This window comes from Heterodontus francisci, chromosome 6, assembly GCF_036365525.1.
Source record: "Heterodontus francisci isolate sHetFra1 chromosome 6, sHetFra1.hap1, whole genome shotgun sequence".
NCBI lineage: Eukaryota > Metazoa > Chordata > Chondrichthyes > Heterodontiformes > Heterodontidae > Heterodontus > Heterodontus francisci.
In genome coordinates this window covers 41,566,776-41,592,181 of record NC_090376.1, presented here as the reverse complement: position 1 = coordinate 41,592,181, position 25,406 = coordinate 41,566,776, and the positions used below count along the sequence as shown (strand labels likewise).

Genomic DNA, 25,406 nt, shown 5'->3' with positions numbered 1-25,406 from the left:
GGCAAGTAACATTTGCGCCACACAAATGCCAGGTAATGATCATCTGTTTGTTCTCACAGATTGTTTAAGTTACTGGAACTTCCAATTTCCCTTTGCTTTGAGTCTAGTTTTCCAGTCCACTTTGTTGGCTTGATGTGACAGCAGTTGCAGTACTTATTCTGGCACAATAACGTGAATTTGTAACCACTCCGAATTAATTTCCTCACGATTATTGACTAATCTTTGCAATTTATCAAAGTTACGTCTGCTGCAGTGAAGCTCATCTCCTTCAGTGCCCATTCTTCCCACAGACAATGGACGATCTATTCCAGCATGGACTGTACTGGGGAAATGTTTTGCAACATTTCTTCCTGCCCTTGCCGCAGGCAAATGCTGGTATTTCGAAAAGAGATAGTTCATAAAGCACCCTGTCTGTCAGTCAGCTTTAAACTGCTTGGGCTGGTTCTACTGCCAACGGCTGTTCAAGGGTGAGTCCGGGTGATGGATATTTAACTTGGGAATGTTGACTCATTTGCATTCCTTGCCTTTATTGCACTTGTAGGAAGTAGAATAATGCTCATTTCGATCACACTCCAGTCCTATTCGGTAACAACACACCTCCATCGCCAGGCGTTACGTTTTCGAAACTCAGATCTCTTATGTAACCTGCAGATTCAAGACGAGCACGTGTTCTTATTCATTCATGTCTGCCGATTGCCCCGGGTCCCCAGTGACTAACCCTCATACCCCTCTGTCATCTGTCTCTCCCTCTGCCATGAGCTGTGAGATGGCGGTGCTGCCCCTTGAGCTGCTGCTCAGCTTGCAGCGATCACAATTCCATATGGTGGGGAAAACCATTCAGGTCAGCAAGGAACCGGGAACCGGATACAACGTGATCTGCAATGGACAAGTCAAAGTGGACGGGCAGCAATGTGACCTGGTCAACTGTATCCAGAGGTGAGAATCTGCAGCAAGTGTTAACTTCACGAGATAGGGACCACTCCAATGCAGTGCAGTGTTTCCCGCTGGCAACGGTGGGCACCAAACCTGAAGGTGTAATTAAGATGGATTAAATGCAAACTTCAGTCAGCAAGTTGTTTCTATAAGACTGATTGAAGGCGGTTTAATTCGAACCCTCCCCGAATTAAGATAGGTTATTAAATAAAATAATTTCAGTTCTTCTCATTCTGAACCTTTTAAGTCATTTGAATTAAACCACAAAATTATTAACTGTTTAGTTTCATACAATGGTCTAATATTGGTTTATAAATGTCAAAATATTCACATTTGAGCTATGTTAGTGATCGGAACAGTAAATAAGCCATTTGAAAGAAAAGAGCCGTGCATCTCTCAGAAGCACCTCAAAGCACTTCATATAAAAGTTATGTTGCAGTGCAGTCAGTGTTGTTAAGTAAGCGAATGTGGCAGCTATTTTGCATGCAGGAAAATTCCACAAAGATGAATAGCCAGTTAATTTATATTGGTGAACGAAAAAAATGTTCATCAAAATATCAGGAAAACTTGCCGCTCTTCTAATATTCTTTAATATCTGATTGAACCTTGGTTTAACTGTTCGTCTGAAGTGCAGCACTCCAACAACGTCTTACTGCACTGAGGCATCGACCTTGATTATTTGCTCAATTGAATCCACTACCTTCTGATTCAGAGGTGAGATAGCTACCAACTATGCTGACACTGATTGATTTAAGAACTTCAAGATAATACTCCGCTGTGCTGATTGCCAGCAACACTGGAGGTTTGAAGTTTCTGTGAATTTAAAGGAAAATACACTGGTAGTAAGAAAACTCTTAGAAAAAATACACAGTACAAACAAAAAAGATCCTTCAGTCCATCAGCCCAGTTTCTTTCAGTGGACTTAAAATCACCAACATTTCCTAGTTTGTTTAATATCATGAGAGGTGATTAACCACAAGAATTAATCACAAGCAGAGAAACCTGAGGTTTCACTAGGTTGTAGTTGTTCCTTTACACTGTACTTTCAGGAAAGTGAGACTATAAAGGTGAGATCAATAATGGAACGCAGTGTGGTCTTATGAATTTGGCTCTCTCATGATGCTCCTTATTTGTTCTCAAATCAAATGGTGACTACCATAGGCAGGCATATAGCTTCTATGATATAGCATAATGGTTATGTTATTAGACTAATAATCAAAAGATGTGAGTTCAAATCCTACCAAAGCAACCAAGGAATTTAAATTTGATTGGTTACATAAAAATCTGAAACAGAAATCTAGTATCACTAATGGTGACCATGATACTACTGTATTGTTATACAAACCTATCTGGTTCACTAATGCCCTTTTGTGAGGGAAATTTTCTGCCCTTACCTGGTCCAGCCCATGTATGATTCTAAACCCACAGCAATACAGTTAACTCTTGTGGAACTATGCTGTTCTATTTGAATGGTGAGTTATACTGGCCATGGGGAGTACTGATTGCTGAGTGGTGGCTCAAATCCACATTTGTCCAATGACCAATGTGTGACTATCTTTTTTGGATTGGGAAAAGAAGGTAAGATGTTAAATTTCAGAAAACTTGTTATGAAAGGATAATGTTGGAGCCTATCTTTACTCAGTTACACATTTATTGTACAGAGTAAAAGGATTACAAACATGTAGCTCCTCACGCAAACCTCCCAATTATAAGCACCCTCCACCTGCATATAATTAAACAATTGAGACCCAATTAACAGATGAACGTAAGAGCGGCTTTTTGGCGTAAAGCTGACATGCCTGATGGTAGAAGATTGGAAGTGAATCAGCTGGCCTGGCTGACTTAGTAATTAGAGACCTGAATCATCTTTCGTTTTCCAGGCAACCTGCCTCATCATTGGAATCTGGAGAAGTAGCCCTGTCAGTAAGTGCTGGGATTCTTTCCACATTATTGTAGAAAAGCACTGCAATCAGGCTGCTGCTCCAAGTTTCTGTTTCCTGTGTCTGGTGGCTGCCCTATTGTACCACAATTAGCATAGGTGCCCATTCACCCCCGCCCCCAATATGCTAAATAACCTCGTCCCCAGGAGTTAAGACAGGGTCACGGCAGGAGTAGATCAGTGGGCAGAAGTTCTGCCCTGAACTGGAATTTTTACTCTAAATTTTACCCACTACTTATGTCGCCTTTCAATACTTTTTTGAATATTCAAAAGAGGTATGTAGAAATTGCACTTTTCCAAGGTCAGACAGATCTGCAGTATTTCCCAGCCTGATCTGAAGTCCCAGTCAACTGAAATGAATGGAATTACTCTGGTACATGGGTGTTTGTTACGCACAATGGGTGTACTGGAGTTGCTTTGGAAAGACGGAAATCCAAAATGGCTGGTCTCAATAATTCAAGTCGTAGTCATGCAAAATTATTTCGAACTTATAGACCGGGATTTCATGTTGGGCGGACGGGAGCCGGCCACCAACTGAAAGGTCAGTGGCGATCCCGCTTCCGCCTCACCTGGGGATCCGACCCGCATTTTACTTCCACCCATTTGAGGGAAGAAGTCCTGCCTCATTGAGCTGCCTGCCAATCAGCGGGCTGGCAGCTCTTAGTCCCAGCAGTGCCATCTGGAGCAGTGGCCACTGCTGGGACTGCAGCCCAGCCAAAGACATGGGGCCGGGAAGACAGGTAGGTTTTGGTTGTCTCACCAGGGGTAATTGGTTGGGCCCCAGTGAGGTAAAGGTGGCCCTTACCAGATTAGAAAGACAGATTTGAGTAACTCTTTTATGGAACTTCTTTTCCTTTTTAAAAAAAGTAACTGCCAGCAATTCCTTTCCATCATTCCTCATGTGCCCGATGAGCAGGGCTCCCCGGGACGAGCGCAGCCACCTAGTTTTCACAGGCGGCTTTTCCCAGATCCAGGACGCCCACTTGCCACACGTAAAATCTGCATGGAGGCAGACGAAGGTCCTTAAGTGACCATTTAGTGGCCACTTAAGGGCTTTGATTGGCCTGGGGTGGGCGGGCCATTTGTCGTCCACCCACCCTAAGTAAAGGGGGGGTGTAAGAGGGAGCAGGTCGGGAACGCCTGCCGGAGCCTCCTGCTCCATTTTACGCCACTCCCCTGCCACCATCCAGTCTGTTGGGGTGGCGTAAAATTCAATTTGTTCTTATAATTTGGTGGAGTACTTTGAACAGGAAGTACTTCCATAGATTTTGTTTTCCCGTTAAATTATATGGGCATCAGATTAGAAAGACAGATTTGAGTAACGCTTTTATGGAGCTTTTTTTCCTTTTTAAAAAAAGTAACTGCCAGCAATTCCTTTCCATCATTCCTCATGTGCAAAATAGTGAAACTATTTGACTGCAACTATACCTTTGAATAAACAACAAAAAAAGGTGTGTGCCAGAATGATACCCTTGTTCATGCTAGAAAAGAGTTCATTCAGAATTATGATTTATAAAACTGAAAATTAATACAAGCCAAGGCTGAGGAAATGCTGATTCCTTCTTTCCTTGTCATTTTCTAAAGGCTGTCTCTGAGCATATTTGTTGATATGCTCCTGAAGTGAACTTGCTTGACACAAAATTTCAAATAGTTTGGTAGTACAGAACTTGAGTATTGCTGAAAATAGAGACATTTTGTCGAAGCTTTCGTCCTGCACTCATCAGGACAATTCACAAGAATGCCAATGTAAGGGAAGCAGCAAATGTATACTGTATGAGAAGAGAGTGCTGATTGGTGGTTGGTAAGTGGACTCTGATTGGTCGAGGTGTTGCCATGGAGAATGCACCAGTTTAGGGTGACTGACAGTTAACTGCCAAGTTTTGTTTGAAATTTAAACCAGGCAGCCCGTAACTGCCCTCTGCAATTGCCAAGCACATCACTCATTTGAATTCAAGAAGGTAGCTCACCACCACCTTCTCAAGGGCAACTAGGGATGGGCAATTAATGCTGCCCTTGCTGGTGATGTCCATGTTCTGTGAATGAATAAAAAAAAGGAGTGAATGGGTAGACATGTCTCAGGCTCCATACTCATGTCAAATCTTCCATAGACAAATTCATACCTCCCATAACTTTATCCATGGGGTAACATCCTTCCATTACTCTTTGCCTAATTCTTTGCACCAGAATTCCAAGTGGGTTGGCACATGCTCCAATTCTCCTTGATTTGTTGGAAAAACACCACACTTTCAAATCATACCGCTGTGGCTAGACTACAAGCTAGATTTATTGCCAAAATATATTTTCATAGAAGCAGAAATAAACTTGCAGTTCAACAACACGATAGTGCTTAACTTACACTGATACTTCCTGAAGGCAAAATAAGAAGTATTAAAATTGTTCCAATCCTGTCAAAATCCTGTAACTGAATCATTTGGTGTTTCTTATTGGAGCACATTTTGGTCTCCACACAGTTCAATTTCATCAAGATGTGATGGAAATGTGGTCAAAACAAATCAACCAAAGATACTCCCTTCCTAACAACACAGTAGGTGTACCTACACTACATGCACTGCAGTAATTCAAGAAGGCAGCTCACCACCACCTTCTTAAGGGCAATTATGGATGGGCAATAAATACTGGTCTTACCAGCGACACCCATATCCCAAGAACAAATAAAAAGAAAGTGGCAAATGAAGACTTCTGATAGGTTAAATAAATGGATTTTTCATCAGCACAGTAATCACTATGAAGGATATCTATAACTTGGGTTCTGGAGTGCATGCTGTTTGATGAGTAGCTTCCTAACTCAGATGTGAAGAAGCGCTAACTGAAATACCCATCTGACATGACTCAGGTGTGCCCCTATTTAGTTTTACTCACAAGGTCTCAAGACAGATAATCAAGGAAATCCTAGAAACCATAGATCTAATCCAGTGTGTCAGTCTGGTTAAAATTTATCTAAAAAAAACATATATTTTAAACATGATGCCTGCATGATTATTGAATATTCAGGGATATATGACATTTTGGACGGAGAGGCAGAAAGGAAAATGAGGTGGCGTAGCTCTGTTAATAAAGGATGAGACCAGTACAATAGTGAGAAATGAGCTTGAGTCAGAAGATCAAGATGTAGAATCAGTTTGGGTAGAGATAAAAAATATCAAGGGAAAGAAGTCACTGATGGAAGTGGTCGATAGACCCCCCTAACAGTAACTACACTGTAGAATAGAGGATAATTCAAGATATAATGGAGGCTTGTAAGAAAAGTACTGCAAAAATCATGGGAAATTTTAACCTTCACTAGACAAATCAAATTGGCAAAGATGGCCTTGAGGACGAGTTCATAGAGTGTTTGTGACATTTTCTTAGAACAATTTGTTGTGGAACCAACCAGGCAACGGGCTATACAGGCTATATTAGATCTGGTCATGTGTCATGTGACATTAGTTAATGATCTCATAGGAAAGGATCCTCCAGGGAAGAGTGATTATAACATTCACTTTCAGAAGGCTTTCGGCAAAGTCCCACATAAGAGATTAGCATGTAAAATGAAAGCCAAATGGATTGGGGGTAGTGTATTGCGATGGATAGAAAATTGGTTGACGGACAGGAAACAAAGAGTAGGGATAAATGGGTCTTTCTCCGAATGGTAGGCAGTGACTAGTGGGGTACTGCAGGGATCAGTGCTAGGACCCCAGCTATTCACAATATACGTTAATGATTTAGATGAGGGAAATGTAATATCTCCAAATTTGCAGATGACACAAAACTGGGTGGAAGGGTGAGTTGTGAGGAGGATGCAGAGAGGCTTCAGGGTGATTTGGACAAGTTGAGTGAGTGGGCTAATGCATGGCAGATGCAGTATAATGTGGATAAATGTGAGGTTATCCACTTTCGTAGCAAAAACAGGAAGGCAATTATTATCTGAACAGCTATAAACTGAGAGAGGGGAATATGCAGCGAGACCTGGGTGTTCTCGTACACCAGTCGTTGAAGGTAAGCATGCAGGCGCAACAGGTGGTAAAAAAGGCAAATGGGATGTTGGCCTTCATAATGAGAGGATTCGAGTACAGAAGCAGGGATGTCTTGCTGCAATTATACAGGGCCTTGGTGAGGCCAAACCTGGAATATTGTGTGCAGTTTTGGTCTCCTTATCTGAGGAAGGATGTTCTTGCTATAGAGGGAGTGCAGCGAAGGTTTACAGACTGATTCCTGGGATAGTGGGACTGACGTATGAGGAGAGATTGTGTCGGTTAGGATTATATTCGCTGGAGTTCAGAAGAGTGAGGGGGGTTCTCACAGAAACCTATAAAATTCTAACAGGACTTGACAGGGTAGATGCAGGAGGAATGTTCCCGATGGTGGGGGAGTCCAGAGCCAGGGGTCATAGTCTAAGGATACGGGGTAAACCTTTCAGTACTGAGATGTGGAGAAATGTGGTGAGCCTGTGGAATTCACTACCACAGAAGGCAATTGAGGCCAAAACATTGTATGTTTTCAAGAAGGAGTTAGATAGAGCTGTTGGGTCTAAATGGATCAAAGGGTATGAGGCAAAAGCGGGAACAGGCTACTGAGTTGGATGATCAGCCACGATTATAACGAATGGCGGAGCAGGCTCGAAGGGCCGAATGGCCTAATCCTGCTCCTATTTTCTATGTATGTTTCTATGTGTCCTAGAATTTCACATTTAGTTTGAGGGTGAGAAGCTTGGGTCTAAAACTTGGGGCTGTATTTTAAGAGCTCACCGCTGATCTCGGTAGTGAGCTCAAAAAATGGCAGCCTGCCCACGTGGGCCACATGCCAGAGAGCCGCCAAGATCATAAGTGCGGCAGCTCATTTAAATAGCCAGAGCGGCCCGCTGACTCCCCCCCACCCCAATCACGTGGAGGGGGTGGGCTGTCCATCACCGGCAATGGCGTCAGCTGCCTGTGCACAAGCGCTGGCACCATTTTAAACGGGCAGCCAGCCCCCGCCAGCATATTTAAATTTTTAAAGAAAGATCCCCCCAAAACTAAATAAATAAATTTCTTATGCCCTTTTCCACCCCCCCCCCCATAAATATTACAGTAACTATTTGCTCTTTCCCCCCCAAAAGCACACTTACCTTTTACATCTGAGTTTTCCCGCCACCCCCCCACCCCAAGCTGCGCAAAGTTTAAGGTTCAACCCTTCCCACCATCCCCTACACCCATTGGGCTGAATTTTATGAGTGCACTGCAGTTTGCGGTGGCGTACTCTAAAAACGGTGTGGTTCCTGTGCGGATACGCCATCCCAGAGCCCCCGCACGGGGGCTCATTTAAATAGAGTGGGCGGAGGGACCGCCCTTATTTAAATAAGCCCCCACGCAAGGGGATGGCCACCGCGTCCCCGGCAACGGTGACGGGTGCCACCGCGCAGGCGCCATTTTTAAAGGACTGTAAGTCCTCCTTGATTTGGTACTGGGTAATGAACCCGGCCAGGTGTTAGATTTAGATGTAGGTGAGCACTTTGGTGATAGTGATCACAATTCGGTTAGGTTTACCTTAGCGATGGGCAGGGACAGGTATATACCGCAGGGCAAGAATTATAGCTGGGGGAAAGGAAATTATGATGCGATTAGGCAAGATTTAGGATGCGTAGGATGGGGAAGGAAACTGCAGGGGATGGGCACAATCGAAATGTGGAGCTTATTCAAGGAGCAGCTACTGCGTGTCCTTGATAAGTATGTACCCGTGAGGCAGGGAGGAAGTTGTCGAGCGAGGGAGCCGTGGTTTACTAAAGAAGTTGAAGCGCTTGTCAAGAGGAAGAAGAAGGCATATGTAAGGATGAGACGTGAAGGCTCAGTTAGGGCGCTTGAGAGTTACAAGCTAGCCAGGAATGATCTAAAGGGAGAGCTTAGAAGAGCGAGGAGAGGACACGAGAAGTCATTGGCGGATAGGATCAAGGAAAACCCTAAGGCTTTCTATAGGTATATCAGGAATAAAAGAATGACTAGAGTTAGATTAGGGCCAATCAAGGATAGTAGTGGGAAGTTGTGTGTGGAATCAGAGGAGATAGGGGAAGCGTTAAATGAATATTTTTCGTCAGTATTTACAGTAGAGAAAGAAAATGTTGTCGAGGAGAATACTGAGATACAGACTACTAGGCTAGATGGGGTTCACAAGGAGGAGGTGTTAGCAATTTTGGAAAGTGTGAAAATAGATAAGTCCCCTGGGCCAGATGGGATTTATCCTAGGATTCTCTGGGAAGCCAGGGAGGAGATTGCAGAGCCTTTGTCCTTGATCTTTATGTCGTCATTGTCGACAGGAATAGTGCCGGAAGACTGGAGGATAGCAAATGTTGTCCCCTTGTTCAAGAAGGGGAGTAGAGACAGCCCTGGTAATTATAGACCTGTGAGCCTTACTTCGGTTGTGGGTAAAATGTTGGAAAAGGTTATAAAAGACAGGATTTATAATCATCTTGAAAAGAATAAGTTCATTAGCGATAGTCAGCACGGTTTTGTGAAGGGTAGGTCGTGCCTCACAAAACTTATTGAATTTTTTGAGAAGGTGACCAAACAGGTGGATGAGGGTAAAGCAGTGGATGTGGTGTATATGGATTTCAGTAAGGCGTTTGATAAGGTTCCCCACGGTAGGCTATTGCAGAAAATACGGAAGTATGGGATTGAAGGTGATTTAGTGCTTTGGATCAGAAATTGGCGAGCTGAAAGAAGTCAGGGTGGTGGTTGATGGCAAATGTTCATCCTGGAGTTTAGTTACTAGTGGTGTACCGCAAGGATCTGTTTTGGGGCCACTGCTGTTTGTCATTTTTATAAATGACCTGGAAGAGGGTGTAGAAGGGTGGGTTAGTAAGTTTGCGGATGACACTAAGGTCGGTGGAGTTGTGGATAGTGCCGAGGGATGTTGTAGGTTACAGAGGGACATAGATAGGCTGCAGAGCTGGGCTGAGAGATGGCAAATGGAGTTTAATGCGGAAAAGTGTGAGGTGATTCACTTTGGAAGGAGTAACAGGAATGCAGAGTACTGGGCTAATGGGAAGATTCTTGGTAGTGTAGATGAGCAGAGAGATCTTGGTGTCCAGGTACATAAATCCCTGAAAGTTGCCATCCAGGTTAATGGGGCTGTTAAGAAGGCATATGGTGTGTTAGCTTTTATTAGTAGGGGGATCGAGTTTCGGAGCCACGAGGTCATGCTGCAGCTGTACAAAACTCTGGTGCGGCCGCACCTGGAATATTGCGTGCAGTTCTGGTCACCGCATTATAGGAAGGATATGGAAGCTTTGGAAAGGGTGCAGAGGAGATTTACTGGGATGTTGCCTGGTATGGAGGGAAGGTCTTACGAGGAAAGGCTGAGGGACTTGAGGTTGTTTTCGTTAGAGAGAAGGAGGAGGAGAGGTGACTTAATAGAGACAGATAAGATAATCAGAGGGTTAGATAGGGTGGATAGTGGGAGTCTTTTTCCTTGGATGGTGATGGCAAACACGAGGGGACATAGCTTTAAGTTGAGGGGTGATGAGATATAGGACAGATGTCAGAGGTAGTTTCTTTACTCAGAAAGGAGTAGGGGCGTGGAACGCCCTGCCTGCAACAGTAGTAGACTCGCCAACTTTAAGGGCATTTAAGTGGTCATTGGATAGACATATGGATGAAAATGGAATAGTGTAGGTCAGATGGTTTCACAGGTCGGCGCAACATCGAGGGCCGAAGGGCCTGTACTGCGCTGTAATGTTCTATGTTGTATGTTCAGTAGCCTTTCAAAATGTAAAGGTCCCAACCTCCAGGATGTAACAATACAATGTCATGTCAAATAGAAAACACTTCTCTCACCCCACCAATGGGTAAATTAAACATTAATCGCACTCTTGCCCCTTTAATAGTATTCCGAACTATCCCCCCCAAAATTTGTTCCCTTTGACCCTCAACCCCTTCCCACCATCCTATTCGCCAGTAAAGATTGTTTTCCCCGCTCTTCCACCCCTCCTGCCCTGAAAATTCTATTGCTCCCCCCTCCCCACCAGGTTCTCGCCCGGAACGCAATACAGAGTTCCGAAGGCGCGCGGAGCACGAACAGCTGCCGTAATATCGGCATGGGACGGCCGCCGTCTGCAGGTATGTTTATTTGCATCTCATTTGGTATGGTTTGCATATGTATATGAAGGGCCGCCGCCTGGTGGCGGGGGAGGTCACACCAAGGTCCCCCCTGCCGCCAGTAATATGTGGTGGGCCCTTCTCATCGAGGCGGGCCTCTCCCCACAGGACTGTACCGGCCCCCGTGGCGTCGAGAGGCTGGTAGAAATTCAGCCCATTATGTGTATTTGACCCCATCACCCCTCCCACACTGATAAGCGTACCTCCTCACCCACTTCCCACCAGTGTGGCACCTCGTTTCCCCGGACAGGGATCTGAAGGTGCGAGTGCCAGCCGCCTCACCGACGATCACGGCAACCCCTCAAGATCTCAGGTAAGTGCATTTAAATTCATTAATTTTATTGATTTGCATATTTAAATTATTGTTCTATTGCTCAGTATGGTGGGGGGAGCGGGGGGGTGTGGTGGGTGGGGGAGGGTTCCGCCAAGGAGCCTTGTCACTGCCGGGAGGATCAGGCCGGGTCCTGCCTGAGTCAAGGTCTGTGGTGGGCCTCATCTGGAGCCATCTTGAGGCACCTCCCATCACAGATCACAACGTCGAGGTCTTGTTAAAATCTAGCCCTTGGTGTCTTAAATTTAAATAAAGACATTACAAAGGTGTGAAGACAGAGTTGGCTAAAGTGGATTGGGAAAATAGATTAAAGTAGATCAGCAGTGGCAGACTTTAAGGAGCTATTCCGTAACTCCCAACTAAGATATATTCCATTGAGAAACAAAGAAGCCATGAGAAAGATGAATCATCCCTGGCTAATTAAGGAAGTTAAGAATAGTATCTTATTGAAAGAAAAGGCATACAATGTTGTGAAGATTAGTAGTCGGCCAGAAGATTGGGAAAATTTTAGAAACCAGCAAAGGATGGCAAAAAAGGAGGAAGAAATTAGAATATGAGAGTAAAATAGCAATAACTTTAAAAACAGACAGGAAAAGCTTCTACAAATATAAAAAAAGGAAGAAAGTAGCTGAAGTAAACATTGGCCCCTTGAAGATTGAGACTGGGGAATTAATGGGATACAAGAAAATGGCAGGGGCTGTGAACAAATCATTTGCATCTGACTTCACGGTAGAGGACTCTAAAGACACATCCCAATAATTGTAGAAAATCAGGGGACAAAAGAGAGGGAGGAACCTAAGCAATCATTATCACTAGGAAAACAAATGGGACCAAAGGCTGACAAGTTCCCTGGACCTGATGGCTTGCATCCTAGGGTCTTGAAAGAAGTGGCTGCAGAGATAGTGGATGCATTGGTTGTAATCTTCCAAAATTTCCTAGATTCTTGAAAGGTCCCAGCAGATTGGAAAACAGGAAATGTAATGCACCTATTCAAGAAAGCAGGGAGACAGAAAGCAGGAAACTATAAGCCAGTTAGCCTAACATCTGTCATTGGCAAAAAGCTAGAATCCATTATGAAGGAAGGAGTAGCAGGACATTTAGAAAATCATAATACAATTAAGCAGAGCCAATATGAGTTTTGTGAATCGTGTTTGACAAATTTATTAGAGTTCTTTGAGAATGTAACAAGCAAGGTGGATAAAGGGGAACCAGTAAATGTCTTTTGAGGAAAGGCTGAGCAGGTTGGGCCTATACTTATTGAAGTTTAGACGAATGAGAGGTGATCTTATTGAAACATATAAGATTCTGAGGGAGGCTTGACAAGGTAGTTGCTGAATAAATAAGAAATAATATTTTACATTTTTATTCTTCCTACCAAACTGGATAACATTACATTTTCCCACATTATATTCTATCTGACAAATTTTTGCCCACTCACTTCACCTATCTATATCCCTTTGCAGACTCTTTGTGTCCTCTTCACATCTTGCTTTCCTGCCTATCTTTGTATGATCAACAATTTGGCTAAAATACACTCTGTCCCTTCATCCAAGTCATGAACATAGATTGTAAATAGTTGAGGCCCCAGCACAGATCCATGTGGCACTTCCCTCGTTACAGTTTGCCAAGCTGAAAATTACCCATTTATCCCAACTGTCTGTTTTCTGTTCTGTTCTGAAGAAAGGTTACTGACCTGAAACGTTAACTCTGCTTCTATCTCCACAGCTGCTGCCAGACCTGCTGAGTATTTCCAGCATTTCTTGTTTTTATTATCTCTGTTTTCTGTTAGTTAGCCAGTCCTCTATCCATGCTAATATATTACCCCCAGCACTTAACTTGTGTAGTAACCTTTTATTTGATGCCTTATCGAATGCATATTGGAAATCCAAATGCACTACATATACTTTGTGGTTTTCTAATCCACTGGGACCTTCCCAGAATCTAGGGAGTTTTGGAAGATTACAACCAATGCACCCACTAGCTGTGCAGCCACTTCTTTTCTCACTACTGTACATCTCTGTAATGGCTGTATCATAACCATTTATTTCTATTTGTGCCATCAATTCATCTATATATGGAAGATGATCCCCTGGCCATGACCTTTGTCACCAAGGGGCAGTATGTAATTGAAGTATTGGAATGGCTGGAATGAAACCTTAAGATACTTCCAAGATGATTTTGTGGAGGCAGTAGGATTGTAAGCGATGCTGTGCTGGGTTAGAAGAGATTGGAGTAGAAGAAACAAGGGATAAATCGCAGAGCAAGTAAATGGAAGAGATGAAGCAGTTGACCGTATCTTCCCTGAATCTCACCCTTCTTGTAAACTTTCCAACCCCTATTCATGGCCATCTGCTTGACCTTGCCCTTTCGCATGGCCTTGCTACCCCCATAGTATCAATCACAGGTAAGCATCTCTCATCACTTCCTTGTATTGCTCTCCACCCACATTCCACTTACCCCTGTAGACTGTACTTCCTTCTGTACCACCGCTGGAAAAAACTCTCCCCCAGTTCACTTAGAACTGCGCTCTGAAATTCCAAATTGTCTAGCCTTCGGCCTTCCAGTCACCTCGACATTTCTGCAGCTACTGATCTGCTCAACCACACCTTCACCTCCACCTTCGACGCCCTAACCCTCACTCAAACCATTACTCTCTCTCACCTTGGCTGTTTGCCTGGTACGCTCTCACCTTAGCACCCTTAAGTCTAAGTGACGCAGAGTTGAACAGATATGGCATACAACTGGTTTAGCCATTCACCGCCAGATCTGGCTGGACCACATAAAGCACAATTGGGTCCTGCTCTCGTTTGCATCAACATCTTCCTGTTCCAGGATCATCCTGGGATGCTAAAGTAATCCCCAGCTTCTTTTCTCTACTGATCTTCTTAAACTGCTCTCCCCGTGTCCTCCACCCTCACCTCCAATGACAAGTGTGAGGAATGCATGGATTTCTTTGCCACCAAGATTAAGAACATCTGATCAGCTGCCTCTGCCACATTCCTCCCATCCCCTCGCCCACCGGGACAAACTTCTTCTAAGGCTCCTCCTACCCTAGCCCTGAACTTGTTTCCTTCTTAACTTCTCCTCTATCGCCCCTCACTTCCTCTCTAAGCTCATCTTGTCCATGAGACCCACCTCCTGTTCTCTCGACCCTATTCCCACTAAACTACTGGTCATCCAACTTCTATCCCTGGCTCCCATATTAGCTGACATTGTTAACAGTTCGACTCAGATTCTGTCCCTCTCTCCTTCAAATCTGCCATTATAATCCCTCTCCTCAAAACACTAACCCTTGACCCTCCATTATTGCAAACTACCACCCCACTTCCAATGGCCCTTTTCTCTCTAAAGTCCTTGACCGTGTTGTTGCCTCCCAAATCTATGCCCATCTTTCCCAGAACTCCGGGGCCGGAATTTTATGCCACGCCAGTGAGCCAGATGGTGGCGGCGGGGTGGCGTAAAATTGAGCGGGAGGCTCCGGGAGGCCTTTCTGACCCGCTGCCGCCTCCGCCCCACTTTATGTGGTCTGGTGGGGACTGGGTGGGGGGGGTTTGGTGGGTGGGTGAGTGGTGGTGGGGGAGGGGGAGGGGGAGGTGGTGGTGGGAGTGCGGCGAGAAATAGGCTGTCTGCCCCAGGCCAATCAAGGTCCTTAAGTGGCCACTTAAAAGCCTCCGCCCACCTCCACGGGGATTTTACCTGTGGCAAGCGGGCATTCGGGAAATGTGAAAGGCCGTCCAGTGAAAGCTGGTAGCCTCTCAGCACCCTGGGGGTGGGCCCTGACAAACAGGCACAGGGTGCCCGATTGAGAGCCGCCTTCGCTTCCCCAACCAGCCCCAGGACTCGAGAGGCCCACCCCCTGCCCTCCTTGCCTCGCCGGGGTGCGACTGATTTCCCCAGTGAGGCGAACCAAACTTACCTGCACTCCTGGCTCCATGTCCTCGGCTGGGATGCAGTCCCAGCAATGGCCACCACTCCCGGTGGTGCTGCTGGGACTAAGAGCTGCCAGCCTGATGATTGGCCAACAGCTCAGTGAGGCAGGATATCCTCCCTCAAGCGGGTGGAACTCCCGCCTCGGACCATTTACAGCCCAAGGACCCGTAAAATGCAGGACGGATCCCCGGGCTGGGCGGAAGCAGGTTCGCCATCGACCTTTACGTCGGTGGCTAGCTCTTGTCTGCCCGCTGTAAAATCCAGCCCCATGTTTTAATCTGTCCAATCAGGTTTCTTCCCCTGCCACAGTACTAAAACAGTTTTCATCAAAGTCACAAGTGACATCCTATGTGACTATAACAAAGTAAATGTTCACTCCTCATCCTTCTCAACTTGTCTGCAGCCTTTGATACAGTTGATCACACCATCCTCCTCCAACACCTCTCCACCGTCATGCAGCTGGGTGGGACTGCACTCTCCTGTTTTAATTCTTATCTATCTAATTGTTGCCAGAGAATTGCCATCAGTGGCTTCTTTTCACATCCTCGCACTGTTACCTCTGGTTTCCCTCAAGGATCTATCTTTGGATCCCCCCCATATTTCTGATCTATATGCTGCCCTTTGGCAATATCATCCAAAAACAAGTCAGTACGCTAACAATACCCAGCTCTACGTCACCATCACCTCTCTTGTCTCCTGCACTGCCTCTAAATTGTCAGTCTGCTTATCTGACATTCCAATTACTTATTGGAAGACTGAAACGATTGTCTTCAGTTCTCACTACAGGTTCTGTCCCTCCCCCTGACAACTGTCTGAGGCTGAAGCAGACTGTTTGCATTCTTGGTCTCATGTTTGACACTGAAATGAGCTTTCAACGACATATCCGTGCCGTCACTGGGATTGCCTATTTCCACTTCTGTAACATTGCCTGTCTCCACCTCTGCCTCAGCTGTTATGCTTCTGAAACCCTCAGTCATGCCTTTTTTACCTCCATACTTGACTATTCCAACACATTCATGGCCAGCCTCCCACATTCTACCCTCCATAAACGTGAAATCATCCAAAACTCTGCTGCCCGTGTCCTAACTCACAAAATGCCCTTCACCCATCAACCCTGTGCTCGCTGACCTACACTGACTCCCATTTAAACAATGCCTCAATTTTAAAATTCTCATCCTTGTTTTTATATCCCTCTGTGGACTGGCCCCTCCCTATCTCTGTAATCTCCTCCAGCTCTACAACCCTTTGAAATAGCTGTGCTCCTCTAATTCCAGCTCTTGAGCTCCCCCAATTTTAATCACTCCACCGTTGTTGGCTGTGCCTTCGGCTGCCTAGGCCCTAAGCTCTGGAATTCCCTCCCTAAATCTCTCCACATTGCTTTCCTCCTTTATGACACTCCTTTAAACCTACCTCTTTGACCAAGCTTTGGGTCATCTGCACTAATATCTCCTTATGTTGTTTGGTGTCATATTTTGTTCTATAATGCCTCTGTGAAGCACCTTGGGATGTTTTATTACATTAAAGGCACTATATAAATACAAGTTGTTGTTACATTAAATGCTGCAGAGCGATCACAAAGGATAAGGAGAGATAGAAGTCGGAGCCACAGAGGATATAAGTTGTAATTTTGACCTAGTGAATCTCAGTGATGTAGGCAGGGCAGAAGCTGGATTAAATGAAGAGAGAGGGATGGGAGCGGTGAGCATAGAGCTGGATGATGATGATACGTTTGAGCACCTTAAGGAAGATAGGAGTTTGCAGTAGTTGAAGAAAACTGAGGCTCTTTGAGGAGGGGATGAAGACGGTAAACTTGAAGGGCAGGGAGATAGAGCCTGAGGAAAGAGACCTACTGACTATATAGGCAAGCAAATCTGCACACAGTGGGCTAAATTTTCACTTTGGGGGCAGGAAACAGGAGTCGTGACTGTTTCCAGATCCCGAATCTGCCCCCTTGGGGGGAGTCAATCCATGGGATTTTGACTAGGGTATCCCCTTAATTGGCATGGAGACAAGTTCCATGGCCAATTAAGGGTGGGAGGTAAGCTCTTGAAGCTGGAGGACCATTCAGTGACCTTCCAGCTTGAGAGGAGCAGTGGGCTGCAGTAAAGGGTAAGTAACTGAAAGGGCACTTCAACATGAAGGTGCCATCTCACTCTTCTAGGCCTGCCTGGTGCGCTGGCACCCTGGCCTCCAGGCAGTTAAACTGCCTCCCTGTTGCATTGGGAGATTGGAAGCTGACTGGAAAATCCCAGTCGGCCTTCTTTAACTGCCTTTAACAAGGTTCTTAATGAGCCTAATTGGCTGCCCACCTCGTGGGAACGGGCAGCCCCACCGGATCCCGAACCTGCCTCCCCTAAAATGGCCACGCTGGGAATGGGGTTGGGAAATGGGCATGCCAGCCAGCGCCGACATTTTCAGGTCCAATCCGCCTCCGTTCCCGACCTCAGTAGGGCCCGAAAACCCTGCCCAGTGTTCCAGAACTGGTCTCACCACTTATCTGTATAGTGTAACTATAAATTGTTCCTCCAGGTACATCCCAGTACCTAGTTTGCTTTATTGATATCTTCTTCGTACGACCCAGATTCTTTCAGGTCATGATCAGTGATTGTCCTTTTCTCTTTCAGAAGCTGTTTGAGGATGTACAAAATAGAACCTTTACAGATCTTACGCAAGAACTTGCATTTATGTAGTACCTTTAACATAAAAACATCCCATGCCAATTCAAAAATTAACAAAGAAGGGGAAACAGATGTTGAGCCAGGAAGAGAGAGAGATTAGAATGGTCAACAGAAAGCCTGGTCAAAGAGATAGATTTTAAGAGGGTTCTAAAGGTGAATAAGATTCAGCAATAGAGTTCCTGAGAATAGGGTCAAAATCATTGGAGGCTCTGCTAACAATGAAAGGGTGCCAATTAACTGCATCAAGGTCTATTACATTGAGGGACGTGCATTGTCAAAGTAAATGTCTGCACTGTGTGCCAAATTCTGATTTTCCTTTTTTACTTCCAGGAAAGTTACTCTGACTTCTCATAAGGAAATCAGAAACCTTCAAGAGACTATATTAAGTAAACCAATGATCCTTTTTACTAGTGTTAAGCTCACTGAAGTTTCTAAAAAAGGTATGTACTTTCTATCGATATTTACTGTATTTATTGCTGCTTTGTTCTGCACTACAATTGGCATTTTCTCCAGTACTGGAACTTTTAGAGGAGGAGAAAAAGTGCAAAGGAATATCAACACAAATGTAATCATTATAAATGAGCCAGAAATACATAGCTAATTCCCCTCCCCCTCCAGTGGTTCAGTGGGTAATCTCTGTGCTGAGGTGCTACATAGTGCATATGTGCGATCAGGTTCAGTTTGAGTACAATGCCCCACACTGCCAACACACAGTGTCTCAGCTCATGTCTGCCAGCCAGCCAGATCTAGATAGGAGACTGCCTGGGAGTATACAGGTGAGGCGTGGGGGTTAAAATCTCCCCAGTCTCACAGTGCTGAGGTAAGGATTGTTTGCATTCTGCTTCAGTTCCTTCCAGCATGACTTCCACCGTTAAAGTCAAGGCTTTTGTCTCTGTTGCTGTGTTGTTGTGTATTATCAGGGTTATTTATTTACATAAACCTGGCTTTAACCTCCAAGATGGTATAATAAAATGACAGAAAAAATGGTAAACTATGGGCAAAATAGTGCATTTTATCATAATCATAATAAAGTTAATCTGAAACTCATCAACTTCCTATTTTGCCTACACTTTATAGAACAGCATAGCTTCAGCAAAGAACATGTCATCCTAAAATGAGTGCTCACTATACGCCTTGCTTTATACTTTTGCAGATGTAGTTTATGCTGTCATTGTGAACACTCGTCACCCTAGAATGAGACAGCAGATTGAAGATAGTATGAAGGAAGTCACAGCATCAGAAATTGGGGCAAACTATGTACTCCAGGTAATTTCTATTCAGGTAGAGATTAATGGCTCAACAGTACCTTTTAAGGAGTCCTAAAATACCTCAGCCCCATTCTAATTTGGATTCAGGATTTTGTTAGGACATAATATCCATTCTGTACAATAATACTGCATGTAATTGTAGCTTTCATTATAGTGTAAATATATGACATCTTTTATGTAGAATTGTGGCCTTGTTTCAGTTCCATGATATTTTACAAAGTGGCTCAGTGCTGGCGACCCATCATGAACAGAGAAACTCTACATTTATTAATACAACTAAGCCACATGAGGACTGAAACAATACATAGCATTTCATTCTGATAACTACACCTCCAGTTAATTGGGGGAGCTACCAGCTGATTTCATATCAGAACCTGTGATTACCAGGAGTTTATGATACAGCCCATTCTGATTACTGCAATGAAATATAGTGACAACAATTTACATTTATATAAAGCCTTTAAAGTAAGAAATATCCCAAGAATTTTCACATACACACAAGTTAGGAAGGGTGACCAAAAGCTTGCTCAAACTGATGGTTCCAATGATCTCAGTATGTATAATATCATCACATTTTCTCTGATGAGAAGTAATTGGTAGCGGGAATGTGTGTAGAGCAGATTTCATAAGGTGTGAAAAAGACCATTAACTGAGAAATTATATAGTGTTGACTTAATCCGTCTTTTGGATGAGACATTAAACTGATAACCCGTCTGCCTTGCTCAGGTAGATGGAAAAGATCCCATGGCACTATTTCAAAGCAGAGCAGGGGAGTTACCCCTGGTGTCCTGGCCAATATTTATCCCTCAATCAACATCACAAAAAAAATTATCTGGTCATTATTACATAGCTGTTTATGTGAATTTGCTGTGCGTATACTGGCTGCCACGTTTCCAGCATTACAACAATGACAACACTTCAAAAGTACTTCATTGGTTGCGAAGCACTTTGAGATGCATGAAAGATGCTATATAAATGCAAAATTTTTCTTTTTTTAAATGAACAGATGCCCAATGTGTAAGCTTCCAGTGAGATTTGGTAAATTGTTTACAGGGAACGGGGACTTCACTTGAAGGCTGATTTCCATTTTTAAGGGGGGAAATCAGAGGAAGTATAAAGTCCTTGTATAAGACTTTGGTTCGGCCACATTTGGAATACTGCGTGCAGTTCTGGTCGCCACATTATCAAAAGGATGTGGATGCTTTGGAGAGGGTGCAGAGGAGGTTCGCCAGTATGTTGCCTGGTATGGAGGGTGCTAGCTACGAAGAGAGGTCGAGTAGATTAGGATTATTTTCATTAGAAAGACGGAGGTTGAGGGGGGACCTGATTGAGGTGTACAAAATCATGAGAGGTATAGACAGGGTGGATAGCAAGAAGCTTTTTCCCAGAGTGGGGGATTCAATTACAAGGGGACACAAGTTCAAAGTGAAAGGGGAAAAGTTTAGGGGGGATATGCGTGGAAAGTTCTTTACGCAGAGGGTGGTGGGTGCCTGGAACGCATTGCCAGCGGAGGTGGTAGACGCGGGCACGATAGCGTCTTTTAAGATGTATCTAGACAGTTACGTGAATGGGCAGGAAGTAAGGAGATACAGACCCTTAGAAAATAGGTGACAGGTTTAGATAGAGGATTTGGATCGGCGTAGGCTTGGAGGGCCGAAGGGCCTGTTCCTGTGCTGTAATTTTCTTTGTTCTTTGTTCTGCTGTATTCCTCTTGCATTTAATGGCACACAAACTGTTCTCCAATAAGTACAGCAGTTTTGATTCAGGATGTTGGAGGATTAGAGCACGTGCAATGCATTCCAAAATGTGATAGCCCTTTAGTAGGATTTATATGTAAGATAAAACTGCATGTTGACTTTGTTTGTTTATTTAAATTGGCTTAATGTGCTATATTGTCGGAATTCTGAACGATATCAGTGTTCTCTCATATTCTTAAATCTTGGGTGCAGTTTAAATCATGGTTTCAGATTTGTGTTTCCTGTAAAAAAATGAGTTACTACTAGCTTGTGATTTTTTTTCTCTCTGTTAGTTCACCTTGCAAAAAACAGTCCAGTCATACTTCAGTATGAAAGAGGGATATAAAGTGCATGGTCTTGGTTTGGATTTCACATGTGAATTTAAATGTGATTCGTTTGATGTTTTCCACTGGCTTGGGCGTATTTCAAAGAGTAAGGAGCTGAATGGAAAGATCCTGGACTTGTCTTGCATAACAGAAGATGAGAAATGCAAAGTGAAAAAGTTATTAGACAAGATGAGTGAGCCTAATGTTCAAACAGACATTGTGTCTGAGCAGAGTCCTGGTGCAGTTTCTTCACTTTGTGCAGGTTAGTACTTGCTCAGTTTAATATTGGCTTTATCAGTAATAAAACAAATGCTTGCCTATCATATTTATGGTAGCTGAATAAATAGTTCATTGTTATGTATGATTCAACCTCTTTTCAAAAGACTGCTATTTCAAGGCTTTGAAAATACATTTAATTTCAAAGTTTAGAAATCCTGCTGGCAACTTTTATTCTTAAAATAGTATGTGCTCTTCAAAACTGTATACTGTACTAAAAATCTTTAGTTTACATACACATACTGCATGAGGGTAGAAATTGGTAGATGTTGTCCCCATTTTGTGTCTGAAAAACAGGTGCAACATTGACAGTGGGATGGCCCACATCCAATTCGTGCATTTGTTTCGGGCCAATGATAAATTAGTTGTGCCCATTTTATAGGGGTTCCAGGCGGTCCACTAAATCAGGCATTTGCCTCTTGCATTAGAGGCCTAATAACTGTTTGAGGACCCTCTGGGAAGTTTTAGTTTTAGTTTTAGAGATACAGCACTGAAACAGGCCCTTCGGCCCACCGAGTCTGGGCCGACCATCAACCACCCATTTATACTAATCCTACACTAATTCCATATTCCTACCACATCCCCACCTTCCCTATATTTCCCTACCACCTACCTATACTAGGGGCAATTGCTAATGGACAATTTACCTATCAACCTGCAAGTCTTTGGCTTGTGGGAGGAAACCGGAGCACCCGGAGAAAACCCATGCAGACACAGGGAGAACTTGCAAACTCCACACAGGCAGTACCCAGAATTGAACTCGGGTCGCTAGAGCTGTGAGGCTGCGATGCGACCCACTGCGCCACTGTTTCTGATGGGTGTAGCAGATGCAGGGTCTTCTTCAGTGGCCATTTCAGCCACCAATAAATGATCATTCTTTTTAAAAAATATAGTAAATAATCTTCCCACTGAACATGAAAACAGGCCCTGATGAATTTCCAGACCCTATCTATAAAACTTTACTTTCTATTGTCACATTTTCATTTCAACATTTACCATCATAAATTTTTATGTCTATAGAATCTTTGTAATGGAAAAGCCCTATGTCAGCTAGCTGTGACATTTATCTCTTAACTCTTGTGTATTAGTGGAAGAAGGCAGGTGTAAGATTTTCAGGAATAATTTTGAATGAATAGCTATCAGAGCCATTATTTAAATAGTAATAGGAACCAGTTCAGGACTTTTCCATTGTTAATGTGGACATAGGAATTTGTAATGGAAAATTTAACCTGAAGTGTAACAACAGGAAGTCAAGATTTTTTTAGATGGAGATGCACAGAGATATATGAGTTTCAACAGGATATAGAATTTAATATTTCTTAAATATCTTAACCTTTTCCCTGCTTCTAGGCCTCTGACTTCCATTTTTTGTCTCTCATTTTCCTGCCTCTTTGCTCTTGGTTAACTGGACGAAGAAAAAAGCTTTTAACTCCTTTTCCCATTCTGGCCCCATCTTTCACTATAACTTTTGTTTCAAGTATTGCCACTTCATGGAACTTCTTCTCTCCCTGACAATATATTTTCTGTTTTGTCTCTGGCCCCTTCTTTCAATTCTGTCTTGGCACCTCCAATGTTTCCAACTGTGCCTGCCTTATTTCCTGTCCCCAGCCATTCTGACACTTCCTTGGATATCCCACTGTCAGAAGACTACCCATGAAAAGTTACTTTTCTTTGGTTTCCCATTGCTTGTTTTCATTGCTTTCTGCCCGCAGTTCAGCCATTGTCCCATTCCCCGCTGATTGCCTCAGCCCCACCATCAGCCACTTCCATGGCCCTTCCTGCCATACTAGCTCAGGAGTAGGGCTTGATCCCACAATTTTACTAGTCAGAGACAGTTACCACTGAGCCAAGTAAATTGAAACTGAAGTGTTGTACGCTTTGATTCACACTTCCTTTGAACATGACTTCTCACTGAACTGCAGGATCTGTGAATTTACTCTATTGTCTCTGGGCCTTCACTTGCTCATTCCTTGTTATGTGCTGTTACAGGGTTTCAAGCATTTTATTATTACTGTATCGTGCAAACGGGTCAACTTTGCAACTGATGCTAAGCTAAACTGAAGAACAGTTAACTCTGAGGAGACAGCTAGGACCCTGCACAAAGGGCCAGATAAAATATTAAAATTAGCAGAACAGTAGCAGGTGAAATCTAATATGTATTAGTGGATGTACTGCAGAGAGAGGAAAAATGAAAGACCCAGTAATTCATAAATACCTAACAGTGAAATTAGAAGAGACCTTGGGGTTTTGGCATACTGTGCACTTAATGCTATATTAAATCAATCTATCTAGCTATCAAACTTTCTTCCCCTTTCCCTTTATAACAACACGACATTTGGTCTTGATCAGAATTTAAGACTATTATGAATTAAAATTAAGCATCTATCTAGATAATAGATATTATTAATGACATCTGTTATATGTATTAGATTAGGACAAGAAGACACTGTTTTGTAATTCAATTCCTAACATTTAGTTCATAATGCAGGAAATATTTCAGCAACCTAGTCACCACTGTCCACGTTAAATTAAATGATGATCCCATCCCAAAAACCCTTCCTGCACTGACTGTATGATTATTTTGAACTATCAATTTGTTTGTTAGATACAGCCAGCATTTCCTCCCTCATAATGAAATATTTTATAAATTGCTCAGCATCCAAAATAATATCATATTTTCTTTTAAAAACAGGTGCTTCTGACAATGAAGTGTTTAGTCCATCTCAAGCGCAACTATGTGCAAAGAGGACATCTGTAAAGGAAACTTCTTCATCACAGCTGCCTGTAGTGAACGAGAAATCATACCTTCTGCAGTTTACACAAAACTTGCCTAAATATATAGAATGAATGCCTTTAAGAACATGGAACCAAATTACAAGTCCTTCAACTCAAAGGAAAAGTCACTAATTAATTACCTTGAATGAGTGAATTTGGAAAGGATGATGTGTGTGCAGGATCTTTTTAAGCTGCCGAGTAGCGTGGTTTGTTCTTATCATATCTCTTGTAAGTTTTTTTATTTAGTTTGGCTTGAGGAATGTATAACATTATTAGTTTGTGTACTGGCACAGGTGATAACGGCATATCTTTCACTAACCACTACATTGCTGTCACACATGGTTGAAAAGACATTTGTGTTTGTTCCATGATAACTAACGGGGTAAATTCTGCAAAGAGCAGGTGATCCATTCAACCAGATTGCTGCCCAGGCAGCAAAGCTGAAAATTTACCCCATTACTGGGCAGTAATCCGGTTGAGTGGATCACCTGCTCTTTGTAGAATTTACCCCATTTTCATTGCACTGAACTCAATGGAATGAGAATTGGGTGAGTCTTATAATAGGTGGGCAATCCATTCTGCCAGTTTACCCACAAGGTGGCAAAGACAAACAAATTACCCCAATATGTTTTCATTTTGAATAAGAAATGTTTTCGTTTGTATTACTGACCATAGGGTAACAATAGGACCACTCAAGAGACAGGATGGGTGCTTACAACTTCTAATATTGGGCATCTTAGGAACGATGCTCATTTTACTGACAAAACATTCCAGTACAGGAGAAGGAAGGAAAATCCAAGTATTGACTCAAAAGAATTTTTATTTCCTTCCTTTGTGTCAGTTTTGTTTCCCTTCTACATTTAAGATTCAAGTGGAAATATAAATGAGAGGCAAACTTTTGCCAAATGGAAGGGTCTGTGTGCATGTTTTTGGGATGACAGAATACAGACCTAGAATCATGTGTTTGCAAAGCCTGATCCTGACGATGCAAACATCCCTACGTTGCTAACACACTCCATTTCACAACTTGCACAACAAGAAAAGACTAGCATTTACATTGAGCCTTAGTGCATCTCAGAAGAGTCTGA

The 25,406-nt window shown here is 43.4% G+C and overlaps 1 protein-coding gene across 1 annotated transcript; it reads left to right on the top strand.

The window, feature by feature from the left end:
* The first annotated feature begins 682 nt into the window (after positions 1–682).
* Positions 683–24,390, top strand: LOC137370948 (mesenteric estrogen-dependent adipogenesis protein-like). The gene is made up of 5 exons (XM_068032830.1): positions 683–936; positions 18,268–18,377; positions 19,091–19,203; positions 21,235–21,529; positions 24,236–24,390. Exons 1-5 carry the CDS (start codon positions 683–685, stop codon positions 24,388–24,390), a joined length of 927 nt encoding a protein of 308 aa, XP_067888931.1.
* Positions 24,391–25,406: the final 1,016 nt, after the last annotated feature.